Source organism: Vidua macroura, chromosome 13 (assembly GCF_024509145.1).
Source record: "Vidua macroura isolate BioBank_ID:100142 chromosome 13, ASM2450914v1, whole genome shotgun sequence".
NCBI lineage: Eukaryota > Metazoa > Chordata > Aves > Passeriformes > Viduidae > Vidua > Vidua macroura.
In genome coordinates this window covers 14,673,513-14,689,864 of record NC_071583.1, presented here as the reverse complement: position 1 = coordinate 14,689,864, position 16,352 = coordinate 14,673,513, and the positions used below count along the sequence as shown (strand labels likewise).

Here is a 16,352-nt window from a genome sequence, read left to right as displayed (position 1 = left end):
CACTGCTCCACAGCCGTAGCCTCTGGTGGCAGCTCCGCGTTGGCCCTAGTGTGGTGACTCAGCGGTGACTCTGAAGTGGCAGCGGCGGCTCTGTGGTGTCCCCGTGGTGGCAACTCAGAGACGCCAGCGGCACCTCCGTAGTGGTGGCTCTTAGGCTGCTCCAGGGGCTCTGCGATGTCCGTGCGGCAGCAGCTGAAGTGGCAGCGGGCGCTTTGCGGTGTCCCTGCGGTGGCTCTGGGGCGGTACCGGGGGCTGTGCACAGCTCCGCGCTGGCAGCTGCAGCCTGGGGCACACCCCGCTTCCCCAGGGGAGCGCTCCCCCCCGGCTCGGGCGTGGCGTGGCCCGCGGCTCGGGCCCGCGCTGCCCCGCGCCTCCTCCGGACCAGCCCAACGGCCCGCGCGGGGGGGGAGTGGCCGTCTCGGGCGGGAGCCTTCTGCCCGCCCGTGCTCCCGTGGCAACGCGTGCGGCGTCGGGGCGGACTCGGGTCGGCCGGGGAGGACTCGGGTCGGGTCGGGTCGGTCGGTGCGTACCGCCCGCGGGCAGGGCCGGGCAGGGCCCCGCCGCTCCCCGGAGCGGCGCTGGGGCTGCGGGCTCCGAGGAGGGGCTCGGGGGCTGGGCCGGGAGGGCGGGCGGGCGCGCAGGTGTGAATCATGAGGGAGTCCCCTGGTGCGTTCAGCCCGCTGGGAGTGGCGAGCAGGGCCGGGGCTCCTCGGAGCACCGGGAGCGGGGTGTCCAGCGGCTGGTGCCCAGGGTGGGCGCTGGGAGCAGCTCCTGGCGCTGCCCCATCTCCACACGCCGCACGTTAACAGCCCCTGGGCTGCTCCTGCCGCACCCCGGGGTCTTTCAGAAATGAAACCTACAGCAGCGTTTGTTTCACCCGCGTTGCGCTTCGTCAGTGACACAAACATTGTTGGGGTCACGGTGTGAATGCCCGGCGGGGTGTCCTGCGGCGCCCACCGTGGCTGCAGCCCCAGGCCGTGCCGCTGAGCCCCGGCTGTAACGAGCACAGGCGGTGCTCCCGGTGCGGGTGTGCTTGCGTGGTGCTTTCCCGTGGAGAAAAGAATGCACTTAAAAACCCGGAGGAAAATCAATTTTAAAACTCTGCAAATTGTTGGAGGGAATGGGCTGCTATAAAACTCGGAATTACTTTCAACTCGCATTTTAAAGTAGAAGGGTTTTGAAGTGCGGGATAATGTTTAAAGGAGTTTGTTGAGAGCGCATCACCTTGTCTGAGCTCATATTGCAGGGCTTAAATTATAGGAAGACGGAACTTCTGCATGTTGGTGTCCAGATGGTCTAGTAGCTGGGATTCTGGCTATGCACAGATAAATAGATTTTAGATAAATACTAGATTTCACTCTGCGGTTTTGCTTAGGGGTTGAACGATATTTAAAGTACTATTCTCTAGTTCTGTTGCAATTTTTAGCCATTTTAAACCTTATTTGAAAGAAAAGAGTCCCGTTTTGTCAAAGCTTTGAATCAAAGAATTGAAGTAGAGGCAACAGATCAAAAAGCTCATACCAGACGTTGAGCAAGACATGTAGGAGTTTGACTCTTGGATGTGTAAAGCCTGGATTTACCGAGAAATTGTAATTATAGTTTTGCCACAATGACACACAGATGCTGTAACTAATGTTGTGTCAGCAGTGCCATAAGAATATGCTCTCACTTTGAATAGTTCAATTTAGCATAATACATCGTACCTGGTATATCTAGGAAACATGCTTTTCAGGTGTGAGGGAGCATGACTAAATTAAACAGAGATAGGTGTCTCAGCAATCAGGAAAAGATTTTATAGCTAAAGCTGGGACATCTTGGTGCCAGCCTGATGTTTGCCAGCAAAGAACAGGGAGATGCTCCCAGGTGTGCAAGGGGGGGGAGAAGGGTTACTGAAGAGGGCGGAGAAGCTGCTTTCAGGAAGACATCCCACCTGCTTGCAATGACGTGCGCTCCTATTTCCTCCACCTTTGTGCCCCTCCTTGTCAAAGGAGAGCCTCAGTCCTGAGGAAAGTGCTCCAAGTAAGAAAGGATTGAAGGCTGTGAATGTGGCAGGTGTCCAGCCTCCTGCCCCCAGCTGGAGTGTGAGGGGGCACTGGGCAGTTTCACTGCTCTTCTTCAGGATCCCTCAGACAGCCAAGGAATCCTTGAGCACAAGCTATGTGGTACCATCAGCAACTGCTGTAGCAGAGCTGGCTGAAAGCTTGAACTGCCGTTGTGTTCTCGCCCTGGCAGTCCCTGCCAAGCTCTGCTGCCCAGGGATGGGGGTCTGGGGTCACCCCTGGATGGAGGGAGGGGAGGACAGCCCTAGGTCTGCATGCTGCACATTCTTTCAAGGCATTTGGAAGCTTGGAAAGAGGGAGCTGCTCTGCAGTAAACTTCTTGACTCAGCAGTTAGGCTGAGCAAAAGAGAGAGGGTCTCTTCTCATCTTTGAAACCAGCCTGGAGACCATTCCTGAGAGGTGGATGGGACCAGCCAAACCACCTAGCTGGAGGCTAGCACTGAAGCGAGCTCCCCACCGTGCTCTGGGAACCTCCTTGTTGGAAAACCCAGACATCCCAGCAGCTGGGGTGGCAGGAGAGTAGGATTCCCTTTGTGCTTAGCAGTTCTCCCATATCCACATCAGCTTTAGTGCTCTCTGACAAGCTGTTTTACTGATTTGTTTGGGGAATTGCTGGGAAAACTTTGGATGCCTGGTTTTGTTCTTTATTTTAAGTGGTGTGTGTCAGGTTTTTTTGCAATTGCAAACACAGGGACCTTCCCTCTGTGCAGCTGGGAGAGCATGATGGATGTTTCTGATCTGAACACCGAGTAGAGGTTTGTTTTATTTTTACATAAGTGCTCAGGACGGACTTTATTGAGGTGAGAGTGAGTACACAGCAAACAAAGTAGCAAAGAATTAGGCTTGCTGTAGGCTGTCTTGGTACACTTCTCCCCAGTCATGGAAACTTGTCCATCATGGGCAGCAGCCATGTTATTTTGGTTCTAGGCAGAGATTGCCAGTTCTGCTAAATTGGGAATGGGTTCAGTCACTCACCCCTACTAAAGGTTCAGATGAACCTTGTGTCCTGGAGCTGGCTTCTTTAATTGGATGGTTTTAGGATTCTGGTGGTAAGAGGCAAAAGTACAGCAAGTCATGTAGGCACGGTGTCCCTGCTCCCAAGGAGAGGATGCTCAGGTGACACATCAGGAGAGGCACTGCAGGATCGTTCCACCTTGCTGCTGTTCTCCGAGCCAGTGCAGCAGGCATGAAAGAGTCCAGCAGTGATTCATCAGGAATCCTTGGATCTTGGCTGATTCCAATCAGTCCTGCTGGGCTGCTAAAATAGATATGGCCAGAGCATAAAATAGCTAATAAAAACAAAATCCTCCATGGAAAATTCATTCTTCAGGGTGTGAGGTTCCAGTTGCCATGCCAAAGCAAAGCTGAGAGGAGAGAGATTGGAGATTTTCTAGCTTGAAGGAAGGGAGGGGGTATTATTGATCTCATCTCCCAGGTCTTTCCAATCTGTTCGTTTACTCCATTTCACTTAAAAGATTCGCATCATGGTAACCTTGATTTATTATCTGATTTCTTTTTTGATTCAACCTCTCAAAATTGTGCACTGGCTTGAACCTGCAGTAATAAACCAGCACAGTTATTCCCTCTTATCTCCGGCATGCATGTAATGCTTTCTCTGCTGTACCCGATTCATTCTCACAGACAGGCAGCAAGGTGAAATTTTGAAAAGATTGCCCTCTCTCATCAAGAGTATAGAGTGAGCAGAGTTTTCACTCCATTCAAGAGCTGAGCAGAGAGGGCATGGCAGGAAGGGATCCAGTGGCACAGTCTCTGGGTCAGGCTGGGACTCCAGACAAGTACTGTGCCAGTTGTGGCCTTCAAGACCAGGCAAGATCTTCCCAGAATTTAGCTGTGGAAAGCTGGAAGACTCCTACTGCAGAGGCTTGGCTACCAGAAGTAAAAAAGATCCTAGCAAGGGTGCAGGAGACAAACCACTAGCCAGGTTGGGCTGGATGAGGAGTCTGGGTATGAACTGATCAGTTGAGCATGAATTGATCAGTAAGCTGTATTGGCCTTGGAGTACCTTTGAGAGACACCATGGAGAGCTTTGACTCATAATTTATAGGAATAAGCTACACAGGTATGTGTACATCATTATATCAGTGCATGCATATGCAGACTGGAGGGGTTTGTGTCACTTTAGCTGTTCTAATTAGTTACAAAAGTCATCTCTGTGTTTAGACAAGCCTGAAACCAAGGGTTGCATTATCCTTCTGCCAGAAGTCTGAGAGCTGTTCTTAATTGGTATCTCTCAGTGCACAAAGTTTTTTATAAAATAAAGCTGTACAGCTGTGATATTTGCCTGGACTTGCGTCTCCCAAGGTGGAAGAGCAGAAATTATTTGTGAGCTGAGCAAAAATATCCCCTGCAGGAGGAGAAAGATGGGAGCTTCTGGCAATATTTTAATATGTGTTAGGTGATGCTTAAACATCTGTCATAAATTATTTAAATGAAAGAGGCAGACTTACACCTGGGAGTAGCTGTGTTGGTATCCTAGGCTGTAGCCTACTCCCCCTGGAGTCAAGTGTGACTGGGTTTTTAAGGGATTTGGGTGCAGCAAAAGTAGTACTTCTCTTCTAGTCCCAGTTTACTCAAATTCTCCTGGCAGCCTTTTGAATGCTGCCACAGATCCGGGAAGCCCCTGCAGCTTAAGGAAAGCAGCTTTTCTTGTGTATACTGCTGGTTTTCCCGCTCTAAAACCCATCTGGAATAATAAAGCGATCTCTTTCTCCAGGGTTAGTGAGCCATTGAGGCAGCCACATGAGTCTGATGGCCCCCAGGTCACGAAGGCAGCGGTTGGTATCCAGTCAGGGGATCGAACCTTCCGTGTTACCCACTCATTGTAGCAAGTCAAGGATATCCAGCACTGTAGGAGGGTGTGGAGGAGTGCCAAAGATACAGTGTGTGACAGGCTCAATGTCTTTCCATTCACAGGAAGCCCAGGGTTACGTCACAGCGTTGTTCTCCATCTTCCTGAGAAGATGGAGAAAGCAAGGAAGGATTTGAGGAATTTTCTGAGTAGGAGCCGTCCTAGTACCAGCAGTGAGGCTTCTGCTGATGTCCCTACTCCAGGAACCTCCAGTAGCTTGGGGGTAAGTGCAAAGAGCAGTCCTTCCTCCAGCACTGTCCTGAAAGTAAAAGACTGATGGTAAAGCTGGTGTAGACACATACAGGCTTCACTCCAGGTCCTAGACCTTCCTTTGCTCAGAGGCCTTTGTGCAAGACCTTGATCCTTAAAAAGTGAAGCCATGAGGCTCATCATGGTCAGAGTAGTGCTGCCTTCCTCTGTAGCTTGTGACAACACTGTCACAATTGTTTGGATGGCAGTATGGCAGGGCAGGTTTGTGGTTCTGGTGATATATGATAAAATCCTAATGATTGGCCACCCGCAGTCAACATCCTAAGCTGACATCAGGCTACATGCTGCTGGGAGATCCCCTGCCCCTGTGCATTGGGCTGAACTTTTCAGGTATTTGTGTCTCTGAGCCTTTTCTGACCATTACTTACAGTCTCAGTTGTCCCTAAAGATCTGGTAAAGTCAGTCTTACAGTCCCACTTTGTACCTCTATGACCCCCACTCACACTATGCCACCACTGTGCTCTGACACTTCCCTCACATTCCAGGGTGCTTCTGCTGGCCCCCACGTGTCCCAGTCTTTGGTGAACCAGGCATACCAGGAGCAGCACACCCCTAAAGGTAAATACACTGAGAGGGAGCGAGGTGGGGCAGAAAACTGGGCCATAACTGTTAAGGTTGCCTATAGTGGGCATGCTGGGAATTAGGCTGCTGCTTCTGGGTTTGTGCTCTGCTTTCATTTTCAGTGCTCAGGAATGGTGCTGAGTTGCTTGAATATCCCGTGAAAAGTGAATGTCGTTTAGAGGTGCAGCAAAGTGATCTGAGTGGGTGATAAAACCCTGCTTCCTTTTCTCCTGGATAGATCCACTTCCCCCAGGGTTCAGGGTGGGCTGTGCTGGTGCCTGTGGGAGTTCTGGTCCTGCTGCCAGGAGAACACTGAATTTTCATGTGTTTTTACTGTGCATGGAGCCAGCAGTGTCCCTTTCCTGTGAAAATCGTAGAGTATCCTGAGTTAGAAGGGACCCACAAGGATCATCAAATTAAACTCCTGGCCCTGCACATGGCAACCCCAAAAATGGGACCTAGCTGTGAAAGCTGTATTTGGGATTTAGGTATAGCCAAAATCATGGCCTTCCCTCATTTATTTATTCTGCACCCAGCTGCACCCCAGAGCAGATTGTTCTCCCTAGATGCAAGGGCTCTCTGTGTGTACAGAACTGCTGGTGCCACCTGCTTACAAAAACTTGTGTCATGGATGCTCAAATATAGGAGCAGAGAATGGTTGAAGGTTTGCCAGCACTCTCCTGGCCCCTAGAGCACTCCTGGGGATATGGATCATAGACTGGCAGTGGGTGGGAAGAATGTGTGTGTGTGAGAGGATTTTAGAGAAAGATGGGAACTGTATATACCACCCTCCTGTGCTTAGATGTGACATTTATTTTCATGAGTGAGGACAAATGACTGCTTCCTCAAGTAAATCTTGACAAGCTAGACTCATCTTTAACAAGTGGAGACAGAAGTCTATTTATGATCTGCTGCTTCTTCAAGGGGGAAGAAGCCATCAGGTTGGAAATGTAAATGCAAATGAAACACTAAGTATTGACATAAATAGTTGATAGTGCACGAAGTGCCATAATGGATGGTGCCACGGATTTGGCAACAATAAAGTGACTAAATTGGAACAGCTGTGCTCCTTGACAACAAATACAAATCAGGGGCATTCTGTGAAGACCCCAAGCAAGAGATGTACACAAGGCTAAAGAGCTGCATTTTAGGGGTTCCTCAAAATTACATTATGAACCATGCAAATGTTAAAGAGCATATGCATGCCAGGCTAGCTGCCCTTTCTGAGGGAGGGAAGTAGAGAGAGAGAGAGAGAGGAGCCAGTTAGTGGCTATTTCCTTTAGTCTCTAAGCAGACAACATACAGCTCCAAGGGTTGAGTCAGGGGCCATTTCAGAAGGACGAGGGAATGACCTCTTAAAGGACCCTTCCTGTAACTAACCATCCTGAAACGTGTCTGGCTTTAGCATTATTGGCTGCTCTGCACAATTGCTTTGAAATCAAGGATCACATCCATGACTCCAGAAGCACATGCAACACGATGAACAGTTGGGTTCAAAGCTTGACATTCAAAATACCCAATTACAAACCAGAACGTTAAGTTTCTCCTTGATAGAGTGTGAAAGTTCATCAAAGGAAAATCTCTCTCACTCCACTAAAATCTATTTTTAGTTCAATGCTTAGCTCTGTCTAGGGAATAGTGCTTTTTAAAGCTTGCATGCAATTACTTAATTTAGGTTAAGCTTCAAATTCCCAGTTTGCTGCTGTTCTATTATTTGCAACTTGTTTAGCAATATAAACAGTTTGGTTTATTTATGGGGTAAACGACATAGTTTAATTTCTGCCAGTTCTTGGAAATGTATACTTTTTGCTTAGTCCAATTTTTTGTTGAAAACGTTTGGCCAAATGGTGAGATTGTTGGCTGTTTAACTAATTTTTTTTCTCACGCCATTGCTGATGTGAGTGGGTGGTTTGATTGAGCAAAAGCTGAAAAGAGAGAGGTTTGTCCCAACGTTTGAATAGGCACTTCAGGAGACAAAGATGACCTGTGTAGCTTCTTTTCCCCTGTAATATTCATAAACCATTCATATCACCACCTTGACCAAGTTCCTCCCACTATGACTGACTCTGGGTCTCAGGGCCCCGCAGAGAGGCAGGGGGATCCCATCCCTTTCTGAGGGTGATGGAAGCTGTGCATTAGAGACAGTAATTGCCCACTATCATGTAGAGAGTCTATAGCAAAGCTGGGAATAAAACAGAGCTCCTTAGAGCCAGGTCAGTGCCATGGCTCCCAAAAATCTGCATGACAGTAATTCTCAGTTGAGTTTTCTTCTATGCCATTATTTTGATATTGGAAAACCATAATCACATATTGTAGCAGGGGAAAAAGGTCTTTCTTTTTGTTTCTAATTTGATGTCTGCTTGATTTCTCTTACAAATCTAGTGAAGTAACTTCTGCAGACAACCCAGTAGACAGCAGAGTCCTCCTCTGTATGTGAATGTAAAGCAAAGTGATGCCTGGTGGTTTCAGGTGTGTTTCTCTTTGTTTCTTAGTCACAAAGTTCAGGATGCCTGGGAACTTTAAAAGTCTCCTGGAGAAGCAAGTGGTTGGACCATCCACTGAGATCCTCGCTGAGTCAGATTTTCCTGAACAATCATTTAAGCCCAAAGTGCAGATGCCTTTCAAACGTGTTCCAGGGCAAAACCCTCGGAAGGTTGAAGTAGAGAGGTAAATAACCAGAAGGTGGCTAGAGGCATCATTGTGGAATGGACACAGCAGATTAGGGTGTTGACTTTTGCTTTCAAGACATAACATGTCAAAAATCCTTAAGAAAACCTTATCCTGTAAGGCAGTATTGTCCAAAGTGGGGCGTGCATGAATTGCAGGGGGTGCAAAAGACAATTCACTGGGATGCGGGAAGAAAACATTGGTTTTTAATAGTGTTTATACCATCTTTTTGTCACTCTTTTTTTAATTTCTGGGTTTGTGTATGCTCTATAATGTATTAGTACCATAGTACAGTATATAATTTATAGACTGGAGTAACTGATTGTTCTAGGTCACTTCCACTGAATTATTTTGTGCTATAAATGAAGAAATAGATGTTGATGCAATGTGTACTAAAAATGTTTTTACTGATAGGGGTACACAGTGAAAAAGTGGAGTTGTAGGCATGGGAATGCTTATAGGCACATTAAGTGGTTATTTCCTCTTCTGATGTAAACCAGGAAGAGACGGCTGTATCTTACCTTTGATATTGCTGAGCTCCTGGCCAGCAAGGGGATAGACTCCAATCAGCTGATGCCAAGGCACTATGACCCTGACAATATGCCACCTATTGAGGAGACAAAAGATTCTGTGTTTCCCATCTACCTCCCATTAAAGGTAAGAGAACACATTTGGTACTTGTGATCTGTCTCATTGCTTATACCACAGGAGGTTTCTGAGAACACTTAGCCACTATTGACACAACAAGCAGCAAAACAAGGAAATGCTTTGGAGCTGGCTGGGGCACTGAAGGGTCTCTACAAGATGCCGAGCATCTTCTTCAGGGTGCCCACAACTTCTGTCAAAACAAATAGTCATTGAAGGTGCTCCTCACTGGCCTTTGTGTGTCCAAAGGAAAGGTGTTTCATGTTTCCTTCTGAAAGCAGTAGTCAGCAGTATTGCTGCAGGAAACTTCTCCAGGTGTTGGTCTGTTTTCCCTAGGAAAGAGCTGGAGATACAAATACTGCTGTTTGGGAGAAAATTGTCGACCAAATTTCAGAACAACTTTTGCACCTGGACTGATTTCCATATTTTGTAGCCCATTTAGGAACTGCATGTTAATGTTTTCCTCTCATGAAATTTTTTATTGGGTGTTTTCTTCTTTCTGAAGTAAATCTTAATTTTATTCATGTCCTTGCTTTTTAGGTATTTGACAATGATGAATTTGACTGTCGAACTCCAGAAGAGTGGATCTCACTAGGTCTGGAGCCAGGATCTTCTGATAGAAAGCCAGTGCCTGGAAAAGCACTTTTACCTACAGATGATGTACTTGGACATGGTAATACTTGAATCAGTTCCTGCTAAAGCAGGGCAACACTAATGGTTACAGGCCCTTTCAGCAGAAGTGAATGTGTAGATTCTGATGAGTGTAGCTCTCAAAAGCCATATCTCATATTGGCCAGGCTCAGGCAGTCAGAGCAAGAGACCAGAGTTTTCACTGACTGCCAGTCCTGCCCTGGACCGTTTCCACATTTTTAGAAGTTGCCTTTGCCTTTGGCTTTCCATCAGCACAGACAAAATTTCTCTTTATTGGTGCATAGCGGTCTTCATGGAGTTAGGTAACTTGCACACAGTATGTTCTGCCAGTATTTCTCTGCAAGTGCAGGATCAGAAGATGAGTTCAGACTACAGTGAACATACAAGTAGTAAACCTGGGTCAAATTAAGTGACATGGACATTGTTTTCCAATCATTTGGAGCCTTCTCAATGAGAAGGCATTACTAGGTACAGTTGTACTGATGTCCAGCTGTGGCTGCAGCTCACATTAACACATTTGCAGTAGCTTTAAAGCATGGGAAATGGCATCTGCAGCTCTGGAGCAGCCTCCAGAGGCTTGACTGTCTGCAAAACTGAAGCATAAAACATAAGCTCTGTGTATCCTTGGGCAGCCAGCACGTGATGGCTGAGTTCTGCCTGCAGCTGTCTTGGGGAATAGCACACCTGATCACTCCTCAGGTTGAATGGACGGCATAATGCTGTCCTGACCTGTATCCATATTGATATCAATATAAATACATATCTGTCTGGTGTGTGCAAAACGTTGAAAATTCTAAGCTGTAAGACCTAAGTTCATTATTTAATTGGTCACAGCAGAAACTCTGTGAGATTGACTGAGATTCAAATGAGTAAATGGATTTGACTGTGGCATCACCACTTGGATCAGGAAAGTCCATTTGCTGTAGCCTCTAGGAGAATGGACTAACCCTGTTTTAATCCTTGGCTCTCTCAGAGGACCCCAAAAGCCAGGAGTTGATCTACAAATGGATTGATGTTGGTGTTCTGGATTATGACAAGGAGACAGAACTCTACTTAGTCCATAAAACAGATGCAAAAGGTCTGGTGCGTGATGAAGAAGGGAGACCAATCCTCAATGGAGGAATAACTCCAGAAGGTGTGTTTCAAATAAGGTCTTTTGGGACCTGTCATATAGTCTGAGAGCCAGTTCATTACCCATGCTTGTCCTAGCTGGAGATGGGAAGGACACCAAGAAGTCATTTAATCCCTTTCACTGTTATCTCTCTTGATATGTGTCTGTTTAACTTGTCTGAAAAAACCTCCAGGGAAGAGAACTCTACATCTTAATTTGATCCTGTTTGAGGTTTTCCCTTTGTAGACGCATTTCTTTTTATTCCTTCTCCCATCCTTCCTGCCTCCAAGAAAAGTAAAATGTTGGGCTTTCTGGGTCAATGCCATTTTGAAAGGGAACGTGGATAGATTAAAATGAAGTACCCTTCTCCTGAAAGGTTTAGAGATGCTCCTTATCTCTTGCTGTCCTCAGCTTTGGTCCCTCATTTTGATCTCCTGCAAGCAACCCAATTATCCTGTCTATCAAAAAGCTGCTGTCAGCACTGCAAGCCATTCTGAGTTTTGTTTTCCCTGCAGCCTCTTGTAAGCTGTACTTTGATTTCCCAGGAAGAGCTCCGTTGTTGCCATGTCAGTACTGGGTGCCACGAGTTTGCCTGCAGTTCCTGGCCGAGGATCCCCAGGTGTTCGCGGAGCGCGTGGCCTGCGCCGACAGCCTGCGCAAGAAGACACAGGGGCTGCTCATGTACCACTTGTACGTGGACTGCATGCCCACAGAGGGGCTGGACACCATCAGTGAGAAAAGCCTGCAGAGGGTGAAGCGCTTGGCTATACACACTCACAGACTGAAGGATGAGAAGAGGTAAAGTGCCATGTACACGTCTGGGAGCTCAGCCTTCAGTCTGTAAACATTGTGGGACTTTATAGGGCTACAAAACAAGTGTCAGTGGAGGCAGGTCTTGAGCAGCCAACTCACAGACCATGGATCTCACCTGCCTTCCATTCTGTGCGCAAGCACACCACTCTGTTGCCCAGAGTGGCATCAGAAGGAGGCAGATGGCAGCCCCAGGGACGTGTGTACAGGATGGGTGTCTGTCAGTGTTCCCAGCTGAAGTAGTTTCCATATGCAGACCCACCAAGCCATGCTTACAGCTGCAGTTAAGTGGCCTTCAACAGCAAGAAGGTTGACAAAAATGGGATGGCTGACCTTGCTGTCCCCCTGTGCTTTTGAGGAACAGATCAGTCATTGCTGTACTGATCTGCAGACCACCAGTTGTCTCTAGAGGCCTGGCTGTTGTCTGCTGGTGACCCTTCTACCTATTAACAGCTGCTAAAACAAATCAAAAGAAGATCTGCAGAGGGGAAGGCAAATAGAACAGGAGATCTCCACCTGAATATAATGGAGTATCTCTTTGTGATGCAGTTCATATTGGGGATGCATTTTAATGTCCCTGGGCTGATGAATCATGAACCACTGATGGTGTTGCTGGGAATCAGCCGTGACTGATTGCCTTGCTCAGAAATAGGAAGGTGTGAGGAGCTGCATGGTCTGCCGGCCTCAACTGGAAAGTCGGAGAGTAATTAGTCTCTGTGAGCAGAAAAATAGGGATAAAGAAAAGTACTCTGCCTGCTTGAGGTAAAGGATGATGATTTCCTAAGGCAAATGGAGCAGGGTTTCAGCACTTATGTGAGTGTTCTGGCTGAGGAAACGGACAAGAGGCGTTCAGTAGGAGACAAATGGGAGCCCAGCTTGGATAGCCCAACTTTTCCAGAACTGTCAGCTACTTTCTCTAGTTAGTGGTTATTTCTCCTTCCCTCTGTAATGTTTCTACCCAGTGGAGATGTTGCTTTGAACTGAAGACACTTACGAGTGCTACAGTCCTAGTCCTCATTCCTTGCTTGCCTCTGTCATTAGAAGTCCAGTTGATACCTTTGCTGGCTGCAAAGGTATTCATTGTCTGCACAATTCTCCTGATGTGTGGAATGGTAGGTGGGTTTCTGGGTTAGCACATTTGGGAGGGAGGGAGAGAGGAGTGGAGTTTGCAGTAAAGCTACAGAAATACACGTGCTCAAACACCACGGGTTCTCAGTGTTTCTGTGTCTTGTAACAGCATGTTAGACCAAATAAGCAGCCTGGAGAAAGAAGTGAAATTAGAGTATAAACACACCATGAACATGGTCAGCTTTGACAGAGTCGTCGCTTCCAAACCCCAGATGTTTTCTTTTGTTACCCTTCCAGATAAAGAGGAGAAGGAAGCACCAGAGAAAGGTAAGGGGCACGGTGAAGCAGTTTGCATTCCGTGTGGTTACCTCTTGTCTTTGATAGGATTCCTGGTTTGCTGTAGGAACTCTCAGTTCTAATCATGGTAATGATTAGAGCTCACAAGTGGCAGCAACAGGAGATTATGTGAGACTTTGGAGTATGTCTCCTCTTTTTTAGGGTATATTTGCATGTTCATGTTACCTCAGTATAATATATTAGAACTCATCAGCTAAACTGCAGTAACTCTGCAAGTGTACCCTTAATGGCACCAAATGTTTGGCAGTGTGATTAGCTTATCACTGTGCTGGGGCTGACTGCCTTGCCTTTGCTGTGCCCAGCTAGGAAATGCCTCAGGTATGGAAGAGGACTCAGGCTCCTTTAGAGTCCCAAACAGGAGGAAAATGGCCCCAGTAAAAGATGGGGGGGAGGGGATGGGGAGCATATTTTGTGTACTTCAATCTTCCAAAAGCAGGAAGGCCTTGAGGTGCCTCACAAGTGGCCTCTCACAGATGAGATGACTCAGCTGTGCCTTGGAGCCTCAGTGGGAAGTTTCTTCAGTTCCAATGTTCTATCCCATGGAAACCTCATGAGCCAAAGCCTTGGGAAGGTCAGGCACCAAGACAGCACCTCAGCCCCTAATGGGAGGCTGCAGAAGGTCTCTGCTGCAGAGCAGAGACTCTCTCTTTCATCCAGCCCTCTGATGAAGCCACTGCATTAGAGCAGAGTCCTTTCCATAAGTTCTTCCCAAAGGGACCTGTACTCTAAAAATAGAAGTTGAAATGGTTGTTGCAGGCCATGACATTATTTCTTTTTTTGGTGTTAGGGCTCATCTCTATCCCAGACTATCCTTTCCATAAACAACAGAGAGAATTCAGCTTTCTCTCACTCCTGACCAGGCCAGAAGTCATCCATCTCCTTGCACAGGTACAAGATGAGTGCAACAAGGCAGCTGTCCTGTCTTTGTTTAACACAACCATAACCAAAGTTGTCTCTCTGGAGGAATTTGAAGAGATCCAGACTCAGACCTTCACTCAGGTGAGCAGAGGTGTGAGGGATGAACACATGGAGCAGGCAGCAGTGCTGTCAGTGTGTATTAGACAGATGCAGCAGCTGCAGATTGATCTTCTGGAAACTGATGAGCTGTCAAAGGAGACATCATGTTTGGGGCAGGGAGGAATTTGCATGTGCTTGTCAAATTTATTGGGATATGGGGAGAATGGGCTGAAAGAGTCATAGTGCCCTAGTTAGGATCAGCCAATGCTGACCATGGTCTTAGTCATGTGTTAAACAAGTGGCCATATAGGGCTGCAGCCCCTCCTTCCTCCACCTGGTTTATAGGAGATAGGAGTACTGGTTGGCACTCAAAAGTTTCTTTTTTTTTTTCCTTTTATTTCTTTTTCTTCATTTCTCCATCCATCCAGCTGCAAGGCACAAGATCCTTGATTTCTACTGAAACACTCATGGGGATAATGCTTTTCTACACTCTATGTTCTTTATATACTTAATGAAATTACTCTGTTTGCAATGCCAATAGAGAGAGTAGAACAAAAATTTGCAGCTCTGTGGTAATTCCCACCAGAGGATCTTCATGTCCTCAGATTGAGGGCAGCACATTGCACCCTGGATGTGGCCACATGGAGTAACTTGCATAGGGTTGCACACTGAATTAGTGACAGAGAATGTGTTGGTCCTTCCCAGTCCCATGCTGTTTCAGCCAGGCAGTGTTGCCATCCACTCAGTGACTAAGGTTCTTTTAATACACACAAACAGCAAGCTGCCTGTGGAGCAGAAGTGACACTTGGTGGCATTTTAATAAATTAAAAGTACTGCAAACTGCTGCTGCCCTTGGCTTCTTCTGCTCTTTCTTCTCACTTGTCAAGAGAAGACAAAATTCTGTCCTTTACTCATCATACTGTCTACACAACTTTTTGTGAGGGACCCTGACACAGGCAGCTCCAGGGATGCTGCTCTATAGAAAAGAGGAAGGAAAGGAAACATTGTGAGTAAAATAGAGAATAGAGCACTCCCACTTTTTAATATCAGATTTTCTTTTTGTGGGTCTTTTGTCAGTGCAGGAGATATATGACCAGGTTCAGATGCCACATGTGTGTGGGGAGGGTTTGAGAGGTATTTTTAGCTACCACAGCTCTGAGAGAAGAGTTTCCTTTCACAGCAGAGAAAGGTCCAACAGCCCCAGTTAGTAGCTCACCTTGCCGTACTGTTTTCCCATTAGCCCTCAGAGGATTACTCAGCTTGCTTCTTTCTTTGCCCTAGGTTCAGGAGTTTCTCAAGGACACTTGGATCGATACCATAAAGACTGCGATTAAGAGCAGCCTTGGAGATGCAGGCAAATGGTTCAACCTGGAGGAGAGTGACTGGGATGCCTACCAGAGGTCCAAGCTGTGTAAGCTGATGGAGCGCATCAGATTCATGCTTCAGGACTCTCTGCGGTACCTGGTCCAGAACTCGCTCAACAGCTTCACCCAGTTTGTGCTGGATGCTTGCCAGAGTGTCCTGAATTGCTCAAAGGACATGGAATGGGGAGATGACTTCACCAACAGTCCCTACATGTAAGAAAGAAAGAAAAATAAGGGATTGAAAGAGCAGAAAAGTGTAGCGTTGTTGTCTTTTTGACTACTGTTCTGCAAGCAAGTTCTGCTCTGTGTGGGGCCTTTAAGCTGGGCAGTTTTCCCTAATCCTCCACCTGACATGTTCACTGGAGTATGGAAGAAGGACACAGAGCTGGCTGCTCTGTTAGCACAGCTTTCCAGCTGCAGTTAGTGATATGGAGCAGCCCATCAGAAACAAGGTCTGCTGTTTTGATGTACTGTTCTAAAGATCAGCCACCTCCAGCGTTCTTGAGGGAGCAAATGGTTTTCTGGATGCCAGGAAGAATACCAGGAGCATGGCTGCTTAATTCCAATCTTAGATGAAACCTCAGAATTAGAATCTGGCCTGGGATCTCTAAAGAATATCAAATTTAGGTTATCACAGTGCCTAAAATTTTATTCCATTGGCTATTGATTTAAGGATTTTTGCTTTTTGTGCTGTTAAAGAAGGAGCGCTTAGAAATGGAAAGCCAGAAGAAAAGGAAAAAAAACCCTGCCACTCACATGAGGCCTTTTACCTTTAAATCAGTGGAAGTCTTGACACTGACTTCAGCTAATCCTGAGCCAGGCTGGTCATATGCAAGATTAGAAATACTAATACAACTTCCAGGAGGTGCATTTTAGGAGTATATTGGAGATACTGAATGCCTAGTTTGAAAAACACCTGCAATTTTTCTGTAAAGCAGCTCCAGTTCTCAAGATAAGGTTGT

General features: G+C 46.9%; 1 protein-coding gene across 1 annotated transcript in view; it reads left to right on the top strand.

Annotated features, from left to right (window-relative positions):
• The first annotated feature begins 487 nt into the window (after positions 1-487).
• DNAH1 (dynein axonemal heavy chain 1) overlaps positions 488-16,352 on the top strand; it is a 71,982-nt gene continuing 56,117 nt past the window's right edge. Inside the window, exons 1-11 of the mRNA XM_053989438.1 lie at positions 488-522; positions 4,995-5,152; positions 5,685-5,757; positions 8,253-8,427; positions 8,928-9,084; positions 9,613-9,745; positions 10,697-10,858; positions 11,380-11,632; positions 12,882-13,039; positions 13,857-14,068; positions 15,308-15,603. Coding sequence (XP_053845413.1) covers positions 5,042-5,152; positions 5,685-5,757; positions 8,253-8,427; positions 8,928-9,084; positions 9,613-9,745; positions 10,697-10,858; positions 11,380-11,632; positions 12,882-13,039; positions 13,857-14,068; positions 15,308-15,603 — 1,730 coding nt within the window. The 5' untranslated portion in view covers positions 488-522; positions 4,995-5,041. The remainder of the gene's footprint in view (positions 523-4,994; positions 5,153-5,684; positions 5,758-8,252; positions 8,428-8,927; positions 9,085-9,612; positions 9,746-10,696; positions 10,859-11,379; positions 11,633-12,881; positions 13,040-13,856; positions 14,069-15,307; positions 15,604-16,352) is intronic.